This window comes from Citrus sinensis, chromosome 2 (genome assembly GCF_022201045.2).
Source record: "Citrus sinensis cultivar Valencia sweet orange chromosome 2, DVS_A1.0, whole genome shotgun sequence".
NCBI classification, from domain to species: Eukaryota; Viridiplantae; Streptophyta; class Magnoliopsida; order Sapindales; family Rutaceae; genus Citrus; species Citrus sinensis.
The window spans coordinates 271,986-291,483 of NC_068557.1; the positions used below are offsets into that span (position 1 = coordinate 271,986).

At 37.1% G+C, this 19,498-nt stretch overlaps 1 protein-coding gene across 2 annotated transcripts; it reads left to right on the plus strand.

Moving 5' to 3' along the window:
- Positions 1–58: 58 nt before the first annotated feature.
- On the plus strand, positions 59–17,786 carry LOC102622111 (calpain-type cysteine protease DEK1). 2 transcript variants are annotated; one of them, XM_006488875.4, is made up of 32 exons: positions 59–466; positions 790–930; positions 1,127–1,377; positions 2,989–3,171; positions 3,340–3,475; positions 3,999–4,129; positions 4,236–4,350; positions 4,446–5,475; positions 5,652–5,762; positions 6,736–6,794; positions 7,458–7,623; positions 9,369–9,642; positions 9,781–9,931; positions 10,054–10,165; positions 10,266–10,431; positions 10,534–10,604; positions 10,721–10,812; positions 10,905–11,067; positions 11,189–11,260; positions 11,735–12,109; positions 12,189–12,304; positions 12,398–12,695; positions 13,299–13,618; positions 13,720–14,071; positions 14,251–14,571; positions 14,651–14,755; positions 14,857–14,985; positions 15,489–15,869; positions 15,955–16,092; positions 16,262–16,498; positions 16,590–17,038; positions 17,269–17,786. In XM_006488875.4, the coding sequence occupies exons 2-31, from the start codon at positions 806–808 to the stop codon at positions 16,893–16,895; spliced, it is 6,486 nt and encodes a 2,161-aa protein (XP_006488938.1). In that variant the 5' UTR covers positions 59–466; positions 790–805; the 3' UTR covers positions 16,896–17,038; positions 17,269–17,786. The 2 variants fall into 2 exon arrangements, with proteins under 2 accessions (XP_006488938.1, XP_006488939.1); XM_006488876.4 differs by having other exon boundaries at positions 59–462.
- The last annotated feature ends 1,712 nt before the right edge of the window (positions 17,787–19,498 follow it).

Genomic DNA, 19,498 nt, shown 5'->3' on the forward strand with positions numbered 1-19,498 from the left:
CCAAAAAAAAAAAGTTGTTTTATTATTTTAAGTCCACTGTTTCTAACTTTACTAAATTTTCTAGTCTTTAGCTTCTCCTTCTCTCTCTAAGGAGTAAAGACTCAAACTCTCTCTAAAACCAAAAAAAGTTCATTTTTTTACTTCACATTTCTCACACATACCAGTAGGGTTTTAATCTTTACTCTCTCTTTTTCGCTCTCACAAATTATCAAAGAAGATAAAGACAAACCCCGAATCAAAATCACCCAGAACAAACCCTAATCAAAGCTCACTCCTTTTTTCATAATCAAAGCTTAGCTAGTAGTGGCTTTCAGAGCTCAATTATCTTGCTACAAACCCTAAAACCCATAAAGGAATTACCCCATTTTGGTCTAATTTAATCGCTCAATTTGCACATTCAAGATGACCCATTTGTGCTGAATTCAACATAATGTTGTTGCCCATCAAGCCCGCTTGAGTCAAGTAGGTAAATTTCTCATTTGTATTGCTTCACATTGCTTTACTCTTTGCTGGGTTTGAGTTCATTTGTTGAATTATGCCTGTTTTGTTTTTGTTTAATTTTGATGCCTTGTTATGTATTGTTGTTTGGATTATATTTCATTTCGTTGTCTTCACATTACTGTTCTTATCTGGGGTTTTAATCGATTGTGTTATTTTGGGTGATGACATTTTGGCTAACGATTGAAGCTTTTAATTGTCGAGATAAATTCTGGTTTTAAATTGTGTTTCTGAATCCAAATTTTTATTTTTGTTTCTCAACTTTTTGTTTGATGCATGTGGTGTGCATAGGTGAGAGAGGGGGGACATGGACGGAGATGATAAGGGGATAGTATTGGCGTGTGCAATATCAGGAACCCTTTTTGCTGTTTTGGGTTCAGCTTCTTTTTCAATTCTCTGGGCTGTGAATTGGCGGCCTTGGCGGCTTTATAGGTAATCTTGGCATTTTCTGGAGCTTTTAAATTTTGTTGCCATGCTTTCTTAAATTGATCCAACTATGTAAATGCAAGTGTTTGTTTTGTCGTATGCAGCTTAAATTCAAGCATTTAATTTCCTTGTATGGATTGCCATTATATGATTTATTGGGTTGTCTGTTGGCTTTATCGTTAATTGTATATCTCTTTCTCAGTTGGATTTTCGCTAGAAAATGGCCAAATGTATTACAAGGAGGACAGCTGGGGATAATATGTCGTTTTCTGGCTCTGTCAGCATGGATGGTTGTTATATCTCCAGTTGCGGTGCTTATCATGTGGGGAAGCTGGTTGATTGTAATACTTGGTCGGGATATAATCGGTCTGGCTATAATAATGGCTGGCACTGCTCTTCTGCTGGCCTTCTATTCAATCATGCTTTGGTGGAGAACACAATGGCAAAGCTCAAGTATGCATTTCCTTGAACTTCATATTACTCAGCAAATGAAAATTTATTATATTTTTTTGTTGGGAAAAGTAATAAAATTATGCCTTTTTAAAGTTTTATTGAATTGCTAATTTAGTTACTTGTGGGAATTGCTATGTTTCTTGTATCTTTACCCTAGATGGTAGGTCAATTTCAAAATTGGCTTGCAGTTTGTGGGAACATCTGCAAGTGCTTTGGGGGGTGGGGGGTTTGTAGTTTTCAGTGGAGATGGGAAGAGTACACTCAAACTCCTAGAATCTGCCAAAAAGATTGAAACTTAGATTTTATGCTCTGTTGACAGCTTTAAATTTACTATATGTAATATGAAGTACTACTGTATGGGATCTCCTTTCTGGTCTTTGGCTATGGGGGATGCCTGCTGGGGTGGTTTGTTTTTCCTTTTTCCTCTATGTCTCAACTGAACTTGACATAAGTCTGCATGAAAAAGTGGTGCACAATAGGACCAATTGGAGCTTCTGTGAATGACTCCTTTTATCTTGATAGGGTGGTGATGGTCAAGACATGATTTTGCTGTTGTGGGCTTTGAAAGTCCACTATTTTCCCCTTTTTTATTGGTAATATCTTTCGACATAGATATAATGATGATTTGTGGTAAGTGAGTCCATTGTGTAGAAATATTTAGGATCAAACTTCCCTAAACTACTTAGCTCTGTTAAAGAAAAATTGGCGTATTCATATCCAATAAAAAAAATGTTGAAGAAAACAGACTTGCGCATATTCAGATCAAGAAATAAGACTTCGGCATACAAGCTGAAGTAATGGGGAAGCCTATTCAAATAACTTTTCTTGGATATGGAGGAATATATGAAAATGATTATTTAATGAGAGGCTCTAATGGCAATATTGTATGAGCGTTATCCTCTATGACCATCCTTTTTCTAGCTTAGGTCATATGAAGTTGAGAGTTTCTATTTGTGGATATTAAGCAACGATTTTTATTCTTTCTTCAGATACATAGAAATTACTCAACCTTTCTATGTTTACCATGTTCTAAACTGGGGACAACTGCCGGGACCTACAACCTTAGTATTCAGGAAACTTGTAGTAAGTAAATACCTTAGGTTGGTGGCCCCAAGGGGTTTTGAGCCCTTGAACTCTTTTGCTGAATCCAATGGATTTTTACCACTCAACCCAACCCCCTTGGGGTAATTGTTTAACTTGGCAATAAGAAGGGAAGTTTGAAATGGATAGAGCACAGGGAACAGAAGACAGAGTTTGGTGATAAACAACCTTCTGAAAAAAGAACGTAAAAGATGCTACTGGATCTAATAGCAAGGGAGGGAGCTTTTTTGTTGGATTAACAATACTGCCTTCTGAGTATATCAAACAAAAACAAACAAATATGACTTCGTAGCTTTGAGGAGGAAACTCCTCATTTGGTTGTCTCTTTTTTGCTGTGAAGAAGTTTGGTATGTTCTGTAGACGTTCAAAAAAATGAAGGGGAGACAGAGTGGGGATGGGACTACATTATTACCTTTTGGTTGAATATTGCACTTGGGCTTTTATGGTAATTTTATTTGTATCTTTTACTTTTTATTATTCTCATAATCAGTTTTCCTCATTTTTTATCAGGGGCTGTTGCCGTTCTTCTTCTCCTGGCTGTTGCCCTACTCTGTGCCTATGAGCTTTCTGCTGTATACGTTACTGCTGGTTCACATGCATCTGATAGATATTCGCCTTCTGGTTTCTTTTTTGGTGTATCAGCGATTGCCTTAGCAATAAATATGCTCTTTATTTGTCGAATGGTCTTCAATGGTTAGTTTCTTGGTTAATTTTGCTTTCCTCAACGCAGAGATGTGATGGCAGTTTGATGCTATTATTTTACAAGTCATGAGGCATTAGTCTTTAGGATGCTGTTAATTCTGGGTACTGCTACTCTTATATAATTTATCGATTATTACCTTCTTTGATAAATTGTTTCAGGGAATGGCTTAGATGTGGATGAGTATGTGCGGAGGGCTTACAAGTTTGCTTATCCTGATGGTATAGAGATGGGTCCTTTGGCTTGCTTACCTGAGCCACCTGATCCCAATGAGTTGTATCCTCGACAGTCGAGCAAGTAAGAATTTTTTTTTCCCCCTTTTGATATCAAATATCGTAAATTCATAGCAAATTTTTCTTGATCTTCACATTGCATTAAGTACGGCAACCACTAAGCTGGCTGTTCTTCTTTTACCTGTTCAGAGAAAATTGTTGCATTTCTTGGTTTATTGGATGCTTGTTTATGAATGTTTCATATCTATAGTTTGCCGAAACTTGTGTTTTTTATCAAATAGGATTTGCGTAGTGGATGTTAAGTTGCTAGGAGTCAAATTCTTTTTAGTTGTTAAATTTATGAAGGTATTTCTCATATTTCAATTAGGAAAGTCCTTTTCTGTTTCTTCTGGGAAATGATGGTGTAAAAGGCTCGAGAACTTATTTCTTGCTGAAGTTTGAAATTTACTTATTGTTAACAAGGAAAGTTTGGAATTTTTTTTATACATAGTTGACCATCATAACACTCATTTCAATGTGTTTAGTTGTGCATCTCAAGATTTTGTTCTGCAGTATTCTGTAGCTCTCTAATTACTTTGATTTTGTAGGGCTTCTCATCTTGGACTTCTCTATGCTGGCTCGCTTGTAGTTCTTTTTGTCTATTCCATCTTATATGGTCTAACAGCAATGGAGGCACGCTGGCTTGGAGCAGTTACATCAGCTGCTGTCATCATTCTTGGTTTGCTGTTAACTATTGTCCATTTATATTTGGCTGATTGCTATATTTCAGTAACATAGTCCATCCGCATCTGCTAATTCATTTTGTGTACTAATTTTTTTCGTAGACTGGAACATGGGGGCATGCTTGTATGGGTTTCAGCTTCTTCAAAGTCGTGTTGCAGCTCTTTTTGTTGCTGGAACATCGCGGGTTTTCCTTATTTGTTTTGGAGTGCATTATTGGTTGGTTCCTGCTTTTGCAGAACTAAATATTAGCTGTAATGCTGTTGTAACAATGTTGTGTTCTCTTATTTATTCCTGTTTGTTCGTTGCTTCAGGTACTTGGGACATTGTATTAGCTATGCAGTTGTAGCTTCTGTCCTATTAGGTGCAGCGGTTTCTCGTCATTTGTCAGTTACAAACCCGTTAGCTGCTAGGAGAGATGCCTTGCAGAGTACAGTGATTCGCCTAAGAGAGGGATTCCGCAGAAAGGAACAAAATAGTTCATCTAGTTCTTCTGAAGGTTGTGGTTCTAGTGTGAAGCGCAGTAGTAGTGCGGAAGCGGCCCACCTTGGTAATATTATTGAAGCTAGTAGCCGGAGTGCAGCACAATGCTCTGTTGATGTCACTACATGGAATAATGGCGTTTTATGTCGAACTGCCAGTTCTCATGAGGGTATCAATAGTGATAAGAGCATGGATAGTGGAAGGCCAAGTTTAGCATTATGTAGCAGTTCTTGTCGTTCGGTTGTCCAAGAGCCTGAAGCTGGGACTTCCTTTGTTGATAAAAATTATGATCAGAATAACTCCCTAGTGGTTTGCAATAGCAGTGGTCTTGATAGCCAGGGTTGTGATTCAAGCACATCGACTTCTGCAAATCAACAAATATTAGATTTAAATTTAGCTCTTGCATTTCAGGAAAGATTGAACGACCCTAGGATTACATCTATGCTGAAGAAGAGGGCAAGAGAAGGTGATCGAGAATTGACTAGTTTATTGCAGGACAAAGGATTGGATCCTAATTTTGCCATGATGTTGAAGGAGAAAAGCTTGGACCCCACTATCTTGGCACTGCTTCAGAGAAGTAGTTTGGATGCCGACAGAGATCATGGTGACAATACTGATGTCGCAGTAATTGACTCAAACAGTGTTGATAATGTTATGCCTAATCAGATTTCTCTCTCAGAGGAGCTAAGGCTCCGTGGACTTGAAAAGTGGCTTCAAATGTCTAGATTTGTTTTACATAAGGCAGCAGGGACTCCAGAGCGAGCATGGGTTCTTTTTAGTTTTATCTTCATCCTTGAAACAATCAGTGTTGCAATCTTTCGCCCAAAGACCATTAGAATTATAAATGCTAGGCACCAACAGGTGAGTAGGGGCACTTCCGTTGGAATTATAATTAGTTTATCTATTTCTGTCCTGACCGATTTTTGTGAAATTGCATTAAATGATTTTATAGAGAACTATATATATATTTATATTAGTTCAATGTTGTTTGGCAATGCCTTACGTGTACTGATATAGAAATTTGGTTATGTTTGTAGTTTGAATTCGGCTTTGCGGTGCTGCTTTTATCTCCTGTTGTATGTTCAATCATGGCTTTTCTCCGATCATTTCGAGCAGAAGAAATGGCCATGACGTCAAAACCTCGCAAGGTATACTTCACCTATTTAACTGGATCCTTTATCTTTCTTTCTTTCTTCCTTTTTTTTTTTTTTGGATATTTCACTGGAAGTACTTTATCTTTGGAATGTTTAGATTGAATTCAATGTGGATAGCACCTTCTCATTCAGTTTCTCTCTTGATAATGTATTTAGCTGTTTGCATTTAAGAAATAGCTGTGGCCGTGTAATAGTTTCAGTTTGGTTGTCTGCAGTATTCTAGTCGTCAAAATGTGGATTGAAGCTATATCTGCTCGCATAATAAAATGGTATATAATTAATGCAATAGCAGAAGATCACTGGTTCAACTTCCCTCTGGTACCTTATTAAGTTAGCACTTGACACAGAAGTTTAATGTTATAGGTTAGGTCCAACAATAGTATTTAAGTTCTAGAACCAAAAATAATGGATTTTCACACTCCGGTGCTCCATATTTATAGATTCTCTGTGTCCCTTGAGCGTTGTGTGTGAGATGTGAAGTTGAAAGTCTAAGGCAATGTCCTGTCACTCTGTGCTACCAATAAAAACTTTTTTCCTTTGGCTCTTTTATTTTTCATTGTAGCCTTTCCTGTTTTAATCGTCTACAAGTTTGTTGTGTCTGAATGTCTGTAAATGTTTGTGGTTATATAGTAGATTAGTTAAATGTTATGATGTAAACTGGCAGAGTAAGTGGGTGGGAAAAGTATTTGTATTTTTGCGTTTCTATACAAAATTGAATAAGTTTCTCAACTTTGAAGTTCATTCTATTGCGCCTGCTCTGGTTCTTTCAACTATGGTGGTCTACAATTTTTTTTTTATTGGGTGACTCTGTAAATAAAATTCCGTCATTGCAGTTTTCATGTGTTTAGGTTACTGTTTTGATGTTCATCTGTACATTTTCATGCTAAATCGATTTAATGTACAATACCGTAGTTCAAACAGCTTTGTTGCTTGTCTTGACTCTGTTAAAAATTTCTATGCTCTTCAGTATGGATTTATCGCTTGGCTGCTGAGTACAAGTGTTGGATTGTTGCTTTCCTTCTTGAGGTATGTTTCAATATATAGCATTTTTTGTTTCCTTTTCATTATTCTTTTTCAGGTTAGACAAAGAGCTAGCTTGATCAGTATTTTTATTCCCATTTACGCATCTGTAAATTAAATGCAAATTTTACCAGAAATTTATTCATTGTATTGGTTCTAGGAGGTGGATATCCTGAAAAAGTAAGCCCGGTTTTCTGTTTGAATATTGTCAATCAAGTGTTTCTGGTATCCTGTGCTTGTGGTTAAATTCATTATCATTTAGTTCAAAAGTAACTGCCGTTCAATTTCAATATTGTTGTTGCAGCGTTTTCCTTAGAGCAGTTCTTTTTGTCTGCTGGTTATGAAAATTTTGAATCTCTGAGAACATCATCCTAGTAGGTGGACGCTCTATTTTAGTGAATTTGAATATCAATGTTTGGAGATAAAAATAGTGATAGATAAGTTTGTATATGTGCTTCACGCTTAAGAATCTTCTATTTGTAGTTTGATCCATATGCTTATCAAGAAAGCTGCTTTGCTATATTCTTGACCCTCTTTCTTTATATTTCTGAATCTCATTTGGATAATTATTTGAGCTCCTTGGTTCTTGAGCTGTGTACTTGTATACATTGTATCTGTGAAATCTACTCATGAGCTGGTTGTGCACTAATGTCCATGTTTGTTCTGTAGCAAATCATCATTGCTTCTGGGGCTTTCCTTGACTGTCCCACTCATGGTGGCTTGCCTTTCTTTCGCAATTCCTATTTGGATACGCAATGGTTATCAGTTTAAGGTTCCACAAGTACAATGTGCAGCAACTCCTGGAGGAAATGATCAACCTCCTGGGAAAAAGGAGGTTTGTTCTTTAATGCCTCCCTCCCTTTCTTCCACTAATGTAGTATCTAGTTCGAATGGTCTTATCATTTGTGTTTTAGCTAACACTTATCAAACATGCACTGAGCATGACTGTTATTCTTTGATACTTGGAGTTTTCTCTATTGCTATCTGGTTATTTTGTAACTTTGACCAATGTGGTATGTAACAATCATATCATTGATTACCTACTGAAGTGTTATTATTGTTTTTCTAGTAAGTGGATTATTTTGCTTTCTAGTAATGTTCTAATTTTCAACACTGTTGTGACTAGGGTTTTGGCAGTTATTGCCTGCTTGTTAATATCCTTCTATTGTTGGAGTTATGAGTTGCAATATGAGTGTTAGATGTTTTCGTATTTATGTCATTATTGCAAAATACGGTGGAAAGGAGGAAAATCATTTCTGTGGCTGGCCCTGAATAGGCATAGTTGAGTTGAAGCGGTCTTTCAGTAGTAAAATGGATGCAGTATTTTATAAAATGTATGTTTAATTCAGATATATTATTATTATTTCATTTTCTTGTTTCTATTGTCTCCCCTCCCCCAACCCCCTCCCCAAATTTTATGTTCATGACAGTAGCGAAGAGAAAAAAAGAAAAAGAAAAAGAAAAAAGCGGAAGAAATAATGTCTTTTGTGAAATGATTCTAAAGAATTGAATGAAAAATGTTTCCTCTCAAGGGCAGGTATGGGGCTTACTGACAAGTTTAACCTTGAAAGAACTCGTTTTCAGAAGCTAAAATTTTCATAATCTTAAATGCATCAACTCTTTAGTTAATAGTGAGGAAAAATGATTCAGGTCTCATGAAATGTTTTGTGTTTTTATCCTTGTTCCTGTATGCTTGTAACTGATCCGTATACAAGCTTATCACTGTATATGTACAAGTCAGATTAAATCTTCTACTCCATCAGTAGCCTTTGTGTCCATTTTGGAAAGAACAGAAAGGAAACCGTTGACAAGACACGAGAAAACCATTTTTCAAAACTTCTTAGATACTCATTGCGCTTGTTAGGACCCTTGAATTCTTATAATGGTACTCATCTTTCTTAACACGATCTGCTGGTTACGTGGCCTTTGCACCAGTTCGGTAGCAAACAAAAGGGGAAATCACTAATAGTACATGAGGACAAGTTTGAGGCTATATTACCTCCGTCATAGCTCATCAGTGGAGCTTCTATTTGTTGTTTTCTCCTTTTCTCCTCATGCAACTTGTTGGAGTCTATAATATTCCCAATTTAGCAAAACTAATTAATGCCTCATTGTTTTCCCCCATTTAGAATGTTGCTTCTTCCCCATTTTGGATAGTAGTTTGTTCTTGTCCGTGTGTGTGTGTGTGTGTGTGTGTGTGTGTGTGTGTGTGTGTAATCTTGTGATAATTTAGTGAGGTACAGATCCTTTTTCTTTTCTTTTTCCCATTGCTTCAATCTCTAACTGTCACAGCATAATCTCCTTCTCTTCATTTCCCTTACTTCACTAAGTATTCTCGATACCAATGCTATTAACCATTTAGGTCGTTATACATGTAAAGTGTGGCAATAACCTTTGAATTGTGTTTTCAAAATTCTTTTATTTTATTTTTCCATTTCAGCTTTAATTATATGGCTACACTAGTCGTTCCAAGAAATTAATCATTGAAGAAGTGTGTTACTCTTTACAGTATTATTTTTCATTTTTCACTTTAAATGAACCAGGGCTTTGAATATAATCATGTCTTCTTGTCTCTTTCAGGGCATTGTTCTTGTTATTTGTATAACTGTATTCACTGGATCTGTGTTAGCTCTGGGTGCAATAGTATCTGCAAAGCCGTTAGAAGATTTGGGATACAAGGGATGGACTGGCGAGCCAAATAGTTTTGCCTCTCCTTATGCATCATCTGTGTACCTTGGCTGGCTGATGGCATCTGCAATTGCTTTAGTAGTCACTGGTGTTCTACCAATTGTTTCATGGTTTTCCACATACCGGTTTTCCCTCTCATCTGCTATCTGTGTTGGGATATTTGCAGGTAATGTATATATGTTTGCTTTACTCTTGATTTATTGCTATAAATTAGCACTTCTTTCTACTAAGTAATTTTCTACAAGGGCTACCTGGATAATCACAATAATGTGTGTATATATTCTTGTTTCTCCTGTTTCGGTAGCTGTCCTTGTCGCATTTTGTGGTGCATCCTACTTGGAAGTTGTCAAATCTAGAGAGGACCAGGTCCCAACGAAGGGTGATTTTCTTGCTGCTTTGCTTCCTTTGGTGTGCATTCCAGCATTATTGTCACTATGCTCTGGATTGCTCAAATGGTTAGTCAATTTTTTTTTCTCTAAAATTAGGAATCAAATTCAATACCAACCATTCTCAGATGTTTGCCTGTCATGGTGTTTGATTGTTTGCCGTTTTAATTTGATATTGACACCATTTGCAGGAAGGATGATGATTGGAAACTTTCCCGTGGTGTATATGTATTTATTACAATTGGTTTAGTTCTTCTGCTTGGTGCAATATCAGCAGTTATAGTTGTAATTACGCCGTGGACGGTATGGAATGCTAATCTTGGCATGCTTGATTTTTCTTAGCCTTCAGGTATACTAAATCAATATAACCTGATTTCTCTTTTCCTTTTGGCAACTTTGACAGATAGGAGTAGCATTTCTATTATTGCTTCTACTGATTGTACTAGCTATTGGTGTCATCCATCACTGGGCCTCAAACAATTTCTATTTGACCCGAACACAGATGTTTTTTGTTTGTTTCCTTGCTTTTCTTCTGGGTTTGGCAGCATTTTTGGTTGGATGGTTTGATGGTAAGAACAAATTCGTTTACAAACCTTTTGCTTGAGCCTTTGGAACTGATCAACGTCTTGCTTGTCACTAACAACATTATGTTTTGCTCTTATATATTCCAGATAAACCCTTTGTTGGAGCATCTGTTGGTTATTTTACTTTTTTGTTCCTTCTTGCTGGAAGGGCATTAACAGTGAGTTATAACAAACTGTTCTGAACCACATGGTGGATTTAAATATGTAATTAATTCTTGTTCTTGTGTCTGTTCTGCTTCTTCATTTGTTTGACAATCAAGCTCCTTTTCTTTAGGTTCTTCTTTCACCTCCCATTGTGGTTTATTCTCCACGAGTACTGCCTGTATATGTTTATGATGCTCATGCTGATTGTGGAAAAAACGTCAGGTTTGTTCTAACCTGGTCTTGCTGTGAATTGTTCTTTCTTACTCTTCAAATGGTATCAACATTTACTGCATGTCACATCATTTGCTCAACAGTGTTGCATTTCTGGTGCTTTATGGGGTTGCACTGGCAATTGAGGGCTGGGGTGTTGTTGCTAGTTTGAAAATTTATCCTCCATTTGCTGGTGCTGCTGTATCAGCAATCACTCTAGTTGTGGCCTTTGGGTTTGCTGTTTCTCGTCCCTGTCTGACTCTTAAGGTTTGTTTGCTCATTTATCTGATGTGCTTATGCTCAATTTGCTTCCACTTCTGTTGCAGCCTATGTGTCTTTCTTTCCTTGGCAACCTATTTACGTTGACATTTTTTACTGGTATCTTCAGACGATGGAAGATGCGGTTCATTTTCTCAGCAAGGATACTGTTGTTCAAGCAATCTCACGATCTGCCACTAAGGTGTGTTTGATTTATATATATATATTTTGGAAAAGGCGTTTGATTTATATTTAAGTTTTCATAATTAGCCAAATTAAAAAAAAAAACAATGGTGTGTAGTGTATTCCATGAAAAGGTGGATAACAGAATGAAGAGTTGCAAAGAAGATAGAATTGTTATCTTCATATCATTGTTATTCTGTTCAAGTACAACAGTATTGGTAATATGCTATAATCATCAATAATAGTTGGAATTTCTTTCTGTTTGATACTTGAACGTACTGATATTGCTTCAATGTGGACTGGGAAACGTTAGCAGACTGAACTCTGCTCTCGCAGACTTTTTTTCTGTTTGAAGGGTTAAGTGTTGTCAGCTATAGCATATTTCTTCCTTTTTTGTAGTCTGTATAGTGAACCATGACGAAATACTAGTAGCATTGGTAGATTAGGTGATTGTTGTGTTTGCATGTAATTCCTCTTTTTTTTTTTAATGCAGACAAGAAATGCATTATCTGGAACTTATTCAGCTCCACAGAGGTCTGCCAGTTCAACAGCTCTTTTGGTTGGAGACCCTAATGCTACGCGTGATAAGCAAGGGAATTTAATGCTTCCCCGAGATGATGTCGTGAAATTGAGAGATCGCCTGAAAAATGAGGAATTTGTTGCTGGGTCATTCTTTTGCAGAATGAAATATAAGCGTTTTCGCCATGAATTATCCAGTGATTATGATTACAGAAGAGAAATGTGTACTCATGCACGAATTCTGGCTTTGGAAGAGGCAATTGATACTGAATGGGTATATATGTGGGATAAATTTGGGGGTTATTTACTTCTTTTGCTGGGTTTGACTGCAAAGGCTGAACGAGTACAGGTTAGTCAGATTCAAGTTATTTACGACGTACAAAGATACATGTTCTTATTGCAACTACTAAAGATATCTTATGTGATAGGACGAGGTACGGCTGAGACTTTTTCTTGATAGCATCGGTTTTTCGGACCTAAGTGCCAAGAAAATTAAAAAATGGATGCCAGAGGACCGTAGGCAGTTCGAAATTATCCAAGAAAGGTAATGACTCCTATTTTGGTTTTATTGTTTCTGAACTGTATGGAACTCTTAATTCTTTGATTGCCTTTCTAAACCTTGCTTTAAACTTTGTAGTTATATAAGAGAGAAGGAGATGGAAGAGGAAATCTTAATGCAAAGACGTGAAGAGGAGGGGAGAGGTAAAGAAAGAAGGAAGGCTCTCCTGGAGAAGGAAGAACGTAAATGGAAGGAGATTGAAGCGTCTCTAATTTCCTCTATTCCTAATGCTGGAAATAGAGAAGCAGCAGCCATGGCAGCTGCAGTGCGGGCAGTTGGAGGTGATTCTGTTCTTGAGGATTCTTTTGCACGAGAGAGGGTTTCAAGCATTGCACGAAGGATACGCACAGCTCAGTTAGCTCGGCGAGCACTTCAGGTTTATTAAAGAACTATTGGCTTTGACAAAAGTTCTGGCAAATATATGGGGACTGTTTTTGACAGAAGTTATTATTAATGACAGTAGTGGACAACAACAAAACCAATTATATTTCTGTAAATCAAAGTTGGAATAGTTGCAATATTAGGTGTTTCTTACATTGGTATGTCTGTTTTCGCTCTGGGGACTCCCATTTTCTGAAGTAAAATATAAAATGCTTTTAAATGCAAATGAAAATAAAAAAATAAAAAACTGTCATAGCATTTTAGATGAGCTCCTTGTCTGCATCCATATTTCTTCCACATGGAATGATGTGCTCTCCCGTCCTGTCTTTGTATGATCCTCTATTTTCACCTGAGCAGTGCTTTTAACATATGTTTGCCCAACTGTTGGTCTGTTATGTATTTTCCTATATCTAGAGAATAGATTTATGAGGAAGGCTTGTGGGAATGGAATGTTGTATATGGGTTGTTTCTTTATTCATGTTTATCTTAGATAGGATTTTATTTTCTGGTTCTATTTTCTTTTTTCAGTTTGGGAGTTCCAGATACACTAGTGACATTGGTTTTTCGACTATAAATTACTAACTTGTGTTTTTGGCAGACGGGAATTACAGGTGCTATTTGTGTTCTTGATGATGAACCAACAACAAGTGGGAGACACTGTGGTCAGATTGATGCAAGCATATGTCAGAGTCAAAAGGTTAGCTTTTCCATTGCTGTGATGATCCAACCTGAGTCTGGTCCAGTTTGCCTGCTAGGCACTGAGTTTCAGAAGAAAGTGTGCTGGGAAATTCTGGTGGCTGGTTCTGAGCAAGGTATTGAGGCTGGACAAGTAGGGCTTAGATTAATTACTAAAGGTGATAGACAGACAACTGTTGCAAAGGACTGGAGTATTAGTGCAACAAGTATTGCAGATGGAAGGTCAGACCTTTCTCTTTCTTTACCATATGATTCTGCTTCTCTTTTTCCTTCCATATTTCTTCCAGCTTATGGTCTTACTCTGGTTCTATATTACTTTTCAGGTGGCATATTGTAACAATGACCATAGATGCTGATATAGGTGAGGCAACATGCTATTTGGATGGTGGTTTTGATGGCTACCAAACTGGATTAGCGTTGTCAGCGGGTAATAGCATTTGGGAAGAAGGGGCTGAAGTTTGGGTTGGTGTTAGACCACCTACTGATATGGATGTATTTGGAAGGTCGGATAGCGAAGGAGCTGAATCTAAGATGCATATAATGGATGTTTTCCTGTGGGGAAGGTGCTTAACTGAGGATGAGATTGCTTCTCTTTATTCTGCAATATGCTCAGCTGAGTTAAATATGAATGAATTCCCTGAAGATAATTGGCAATGGGCAGATTCACCCCCAAGAGTATGTTACTAATAATAATTTAATATATCTTGTTATTTTGATACATGTGATAATTTCAAGTGCATAATCCATCCCTTTAATCATATACATGTGATAAAAAGTTTGTCTGTTTACTATTTTTTTTTATTTAAAAAAATCCATTCCTTTTCACTGACTGTTGCCTCATCTTTTCCACTCAGGTTGATGAGTGGGATAGTGATCCTGCAGATGTAGATCTTTATGATCGGGATGACATAGATTGGGATGGGCAATATTCAAGTGGTAGGAAGAGAAGGGCGGATCGTGATGGCATAGTGGTGAATGTGGATTCCTTTGCTAGGAAGTTCAGAAAACCTAGGATGGAAACGCAAGAAGAAATCTATCAACGTATGCTTTCAGTTGAGTTAGCTGTCAAAGAAGCCCTCTCGGCCAGAGGCGAAAGACAATTTACTGATCATGAGTTCCCTCCAGATGATCAGTCATTGTATGTAGATCCTGGTAATCCCCCTTCAAAGTTGCAGGTGGGTTTTCCTCACTGAATAGTTCTGTCTTGTGTTTAATTTCTTGATAGCCTAAACCTAGGCTTGGCCTTTTATCTAGGTTGTCGCAGAGTGGATGAGGCCTTCTGAAATTGTGAAAGAGAGCCGTCTAGATTGTCAACCATGCTTGTTTTCTGGGGCTGTGAACCCATCAGATGTTTGCCAGGTTTAGTCTCTTTGCTGGACTGACTTGCAAATATTTTATTCTTTAGTGTCCATGTTTCTTGATTGTATCAAATTTCTTAAATAAACTTGTCCTTTGAATAGGGTCGATTAGGCGATTGTTGGTTTTTGAGTGCCGTTGCTGTTTTAACGGAGGTTTCTCAAATATCTGAAGTGATTATTACACCAGAATATAATGAGGAAGGAATCTACACTGTTCGATTTTGTATTCAGGTAATGAACTCTTAATTTCTTTTATCACTTATGTCAGCACCTGCTGCTCAGTATGCTTGACAGATTATGGTATATAACCACAAACAGAAAAAACAAATGATTTTTGTTGTCCTGGAAGACTTGTTTTTATTCGTAGGCCAGTACTTTGTGATGAACCTGAGGGAAATGATCTGCATTTGAGATATTTTCTATATAAATGTGATATGGACTCAGCAACTTCTTGCATCTAGAAATGTGGTTGATCTTATGGTCAGATCATGATTGAGCACTGATCATTGGAGTAATAAGAAAAGCCATTTAGCTTGAGAAAGTCAAAATAAAAAATGTTTTTAATTATTCGGTAGACTTGGTAATTGAATATGAGATGCTTCTAGACTTATAATATAGGTAATAGGTGCTTTGTTTTTAGTTCTTCAATCTTGCTCTAGTAAAATATCTGCTAGCTTTCTACCATGACAAAGTATTAGCTTGTTAATGATTTCCTGCTTTGTACCTCTCCACAGGGTGAATGGGTCCCCGTTGTTGTTGATGATTGGATTCCATGTGAGTCTCCGGGTAAACCAGCATTTGCTACTAGTAAAAAGGGTCATGAACTCTGGGTCTCTATACTGGAGAAGGCATATGCCAAATTGCATGGTTCTTATGAGGCACTGGAAGGAGGACTTGTTCAGGATGCTCTTGTGGACCTCACTGGGGGTGCTGGTGAGGAGATTGACATGAGAAGTGCCCAGGCTCAGATTGATCTTGCAAGTGGTAGATTATGGTCCCAATTGTTGCGCTTTAAACAAGAAGGATTCCTACTTGGTGCTGGGAGTCCATCAGGTTCTGATGTGCATATTTCTTCCAGTGGCATAGTGCAAGGCCATGCTTATTCAATTCTACAGGTATATTGATTTCCGTCTGATTTGGCTTTATCTATCATATGCCAGGGAGATCTTGATGAAGCTAATTATTTATTTTATTATTCAGGTGAGGGAGGTGGATGGCCACAAGCTTGTTCAAATTCGAAATCCATGGGCTAATGAAGTTGAATGGAATGGCCCCTGGTCTGATTCGTCACCTGAATGGACTGACAGGATGAAACACAAGCTAAAACATGTTCCGCAGGTATTTTTCTCTCATAGCATGTAATCCAGAATTTCTTTTCTTTGATCACTGATTGAGGTTGAGTTGAATGGTGTTTGACTTCTGTTTCGTTAGACATGAAAGATTGTCTTATATTGTCAGTTGGCTATTGCTCAATAATATCTGATTACTATATTTACTCCTTGAACAGTCAAAAGATGGTATATTCTGGATGTCCTGGCAAGATTTTCAGATTCACTTTCGATCAATATATGTCTGCCGTGTTTATCCGTCCGAGATGCGCTATTCTGTGCACGGCCAATGGCGTGGTTACAGTGCAGGTGGTTGCCAAGATTATGCTTCATGGAATCAGAATCCTCAGTTCCGATTGAGGGCCTCTGGATCGGATGCATCATTTCCTATTCATGTTTTCATTACCTTGACGCAGGTATACTTGAACACCTGCAGAACTTATATTATAACTAGCTCAGCTTTTTATTTTTTACTAGGTTTCATTAATTTATATGGCATTTATATAGGGTGTGAGTTTCTCAAGAACAGTTGCTGGTTTTAAAAATTATCAATCCAGTCACGATTCTATGATGTTCTATATTGGGATGAGGATACTGAAAACTCGTGGTCGTCGTGCTGCTCACAACATTTACCTACATGAATCAGTTGGTGGGACAGATTATGTAAATTCGCGGGAAATTTCTTGTGAAATGGTTCTGGATCCTGATCCGAAGGGCTACACAATAGTGCCTACAACCATACACCCTGGGGAAGAAGCACCATTTGTTCTTTCTGTGTTCACCAAAGCATCAATTATCCTGGAAGCTTTATAGTACAGTGGTGGTGCTTCAGTTGAATTTTAGACCTTTGGGATTTTAGCTGGTCTGCAAAGTTTTTGAGGTGCTTGGGATCTCCATGAATTATGTGCCACACCGGTAGTTTTTGTTGAACCACAATCAATGCACAGAATGACAAGGTGAGTTTCTGTTTTATTGTTCCTTTATGCCATGGCGAAATTCATATATGCATGAACATATGTATTGAATGCTACTTATGCGTCTATATTTTTATTTATAGTGTCACACCCGAAGTCTGCCTTATGTTTGAACCAATAGCAGCAGTGCATGCCTTGCAATTGGTGGAATTACTGTTGATGCCAAAATCAACCATTGTCGAGACTGACTTGAAGTCTTTTTTTTATGACAGGCTGTGTGTTGTGTGGTTCTTAGGTGCGACAATGGCCTGTGGCATAAGCAATTCATTTGACCATTGCAACTCCAATTCCTTCTACGAGCTCAGGGTTTTGGAATGTGTCATTTCACAAGGGATGATTTAGAAAGGAAAATGTGGATTAGAGGCAACCATGGTCTGGATACTCGGATCATTTGCATCTGCAGAATCGAAGTGGGATTGCGGATGATGAACTGTACATTTGTAGGTATTGTAAGGAATATAGGTCTGACCATGTAAATGTTGCGGAAAAGAAAATTAGAAAGTGACAAGAAAATAATTACTAAAGCCTGATTTATGGGAAATACAAAAAGAGCATTGTAGCTGGAGTAGGGATAATTTTTTCAGCTGCAGTTTTGAAATGCTGTAGAAACTAAACAATTAGTTCATCTGTACAAATTTTTTTTTCTTTGCAATATAGCTCCCATTCGATTTTGTTTTGTAAATTCAATCTGTATGATTTTTTATTCTTATTTTTATTTTTTTGGCACTGATTTTTGGTCCTCACTTCCTGTTTAGTTTAAAGTCCGTGAAATCAGATGTTAAATTTGCACACAGAAGACCGTTGACTGCGTTGTGCTTTGCATGTTGTATTAAATTTAAGTTGACATGAATTTGTTCTAAAAAATTGAAAGAGGAAAAAAAAAAGAGTTAAGACATGAATTCGTTCCATGTATTAATCTTGAGGAGAATTCCAAACACTAGTATTGAATCATTTATTATTAATCCATTTATGCTTAAAAGATCATAAAAAGTCATTAGAACTTTGTAATCTACTTTTTTTTTTTTTTTAATTTTTTATTATGGTTAAATTGCATCAACATAAGGACGAGCAAACATCCCAATAATGGCCTCTAGGAGTGAATTTCGGCAAAAAATTGTGTGCTATAAGCTTTTGGCGTCAAAAAATTAAAAAAAAAAGAGGGCTCTGGAGTTTCCTTCTTATTTGTCTCAATCGAAATTATAATCTTGTAGTGAAGTAAATTGTTACTTAATTTTGTAGTAATCCAAAGTTGTTACTTCCCCTGCGAGGACCTGAGTTTCATCTCAATCGAAAGAGTGCTTTGATTGTTGCCTGATTATTCAGCATCAATCAGGTAATCCAAAGTTTCCGATTTCTTGAAATTGCCTCTTTTCAAGAGTCAGGTAGCCTTTGAAGCTACCTGAATAGACTTGTGTTTTTTCCTACAGTTTATTCTCACTAACTCAAAACCTAACAGTGGCCTTAGAAGCAAATTTCGACCAAAAACCACATGCCATGGAAATCGAATTTGTGCTGAAAAATGAGCTCTAGAATTTCCGCATTGTTTTCTCAATCTTTTAGGTCATGTCATGACATTATATGGGCTGAAAAAAAAAAGGCCCCATTTGAGTTTTACCTCAATCGGACAAGTTCTCATTTTATTTTTGCTTTCTCGAGAATCATTATCTCCAACATTAATAAGATCATAAAAAGAAAAAAGAAAAAATTCGGATCTTGGTATGAACTTCTATTTTTTCTGATGGTTTATTTTGACCAATATATAGAACATGAGCTCAAAACCAAACAGCAGCCTCGAGGATCAAGTTTTGATAGAAAACCGTGTGCTACAATCTCTGGTTCAGGGCCATAATAGCATTTAGGGGCGTAAAAGGACACGCCTAAATGATTTTCATCTGAGTTAGATGAGTTCTCAATTTCTTTTTCTTTCTTTCTTTTTTTTCAGTTTGTCAAGAACCCCTATCCCTGATATTAAAAAGATCATTAAAAAGTAGACCTCGTAATCGACTTCTATATATTTTCTTATGGTTTGCTTCAACATAGCCCTGAGGAGCAAATTTTGATAGAATATCGTGTGCTATAACCTTTGGTTCTGGGTTGAAAAGTGGGCCCTAAATCTTCCTCGTTACTTTTTCAAAATTTTCAAGCCATCATACATACCATTTGAGTTGTAAAAAGGCCCCCCAAAACGAGTTATATCCTTAGTTCTACATCAAAAAATGAGCTTAGAGCTTCCGCATTGTTTTCTCAATTTTCAAGCCATAACACTATTTTGTGCGAAAAAGGGTCCCCATTCAAGTTTCACCTCAAATCGGATGAGTTCATTGATTTTCTTGGTTTCTAAAGAACAACTACAATCTTCCATATTAAAAGGATCATAAAAAAAAAATAATTTGGCCATCTAAATCCACTTATGGTTTACTTTCAGCAATACGTGGATGATGA

What these genes read in the sequence shown, in the direction of transcription:
- LOC102622111 (XM_006488875.4), top strand. Translation starts at nt 806, where the DNA reads ATGGACGGAGATGATAAGGGGATAGTATTGGCGTGTGCAATATCAGGA. An exon ending in TTGTCGAATGGTCTTCAATG is followed by an intron (nt 3,172 to 3,339) that starts GTTAGTTTCTTG and finishes AAATTGTTTCAG; the next exon opens with GGAATGGCTTAGATGTGGAT. An exon ending in TTGTAATTACGCCGTGGACG is followed by an intron (nt 10,166 to 10,265) that starts GTATGGAATGCT and finishes CAACTTTGACAG; the next exon opens with ATAGGAGTAGCATTTCTATT.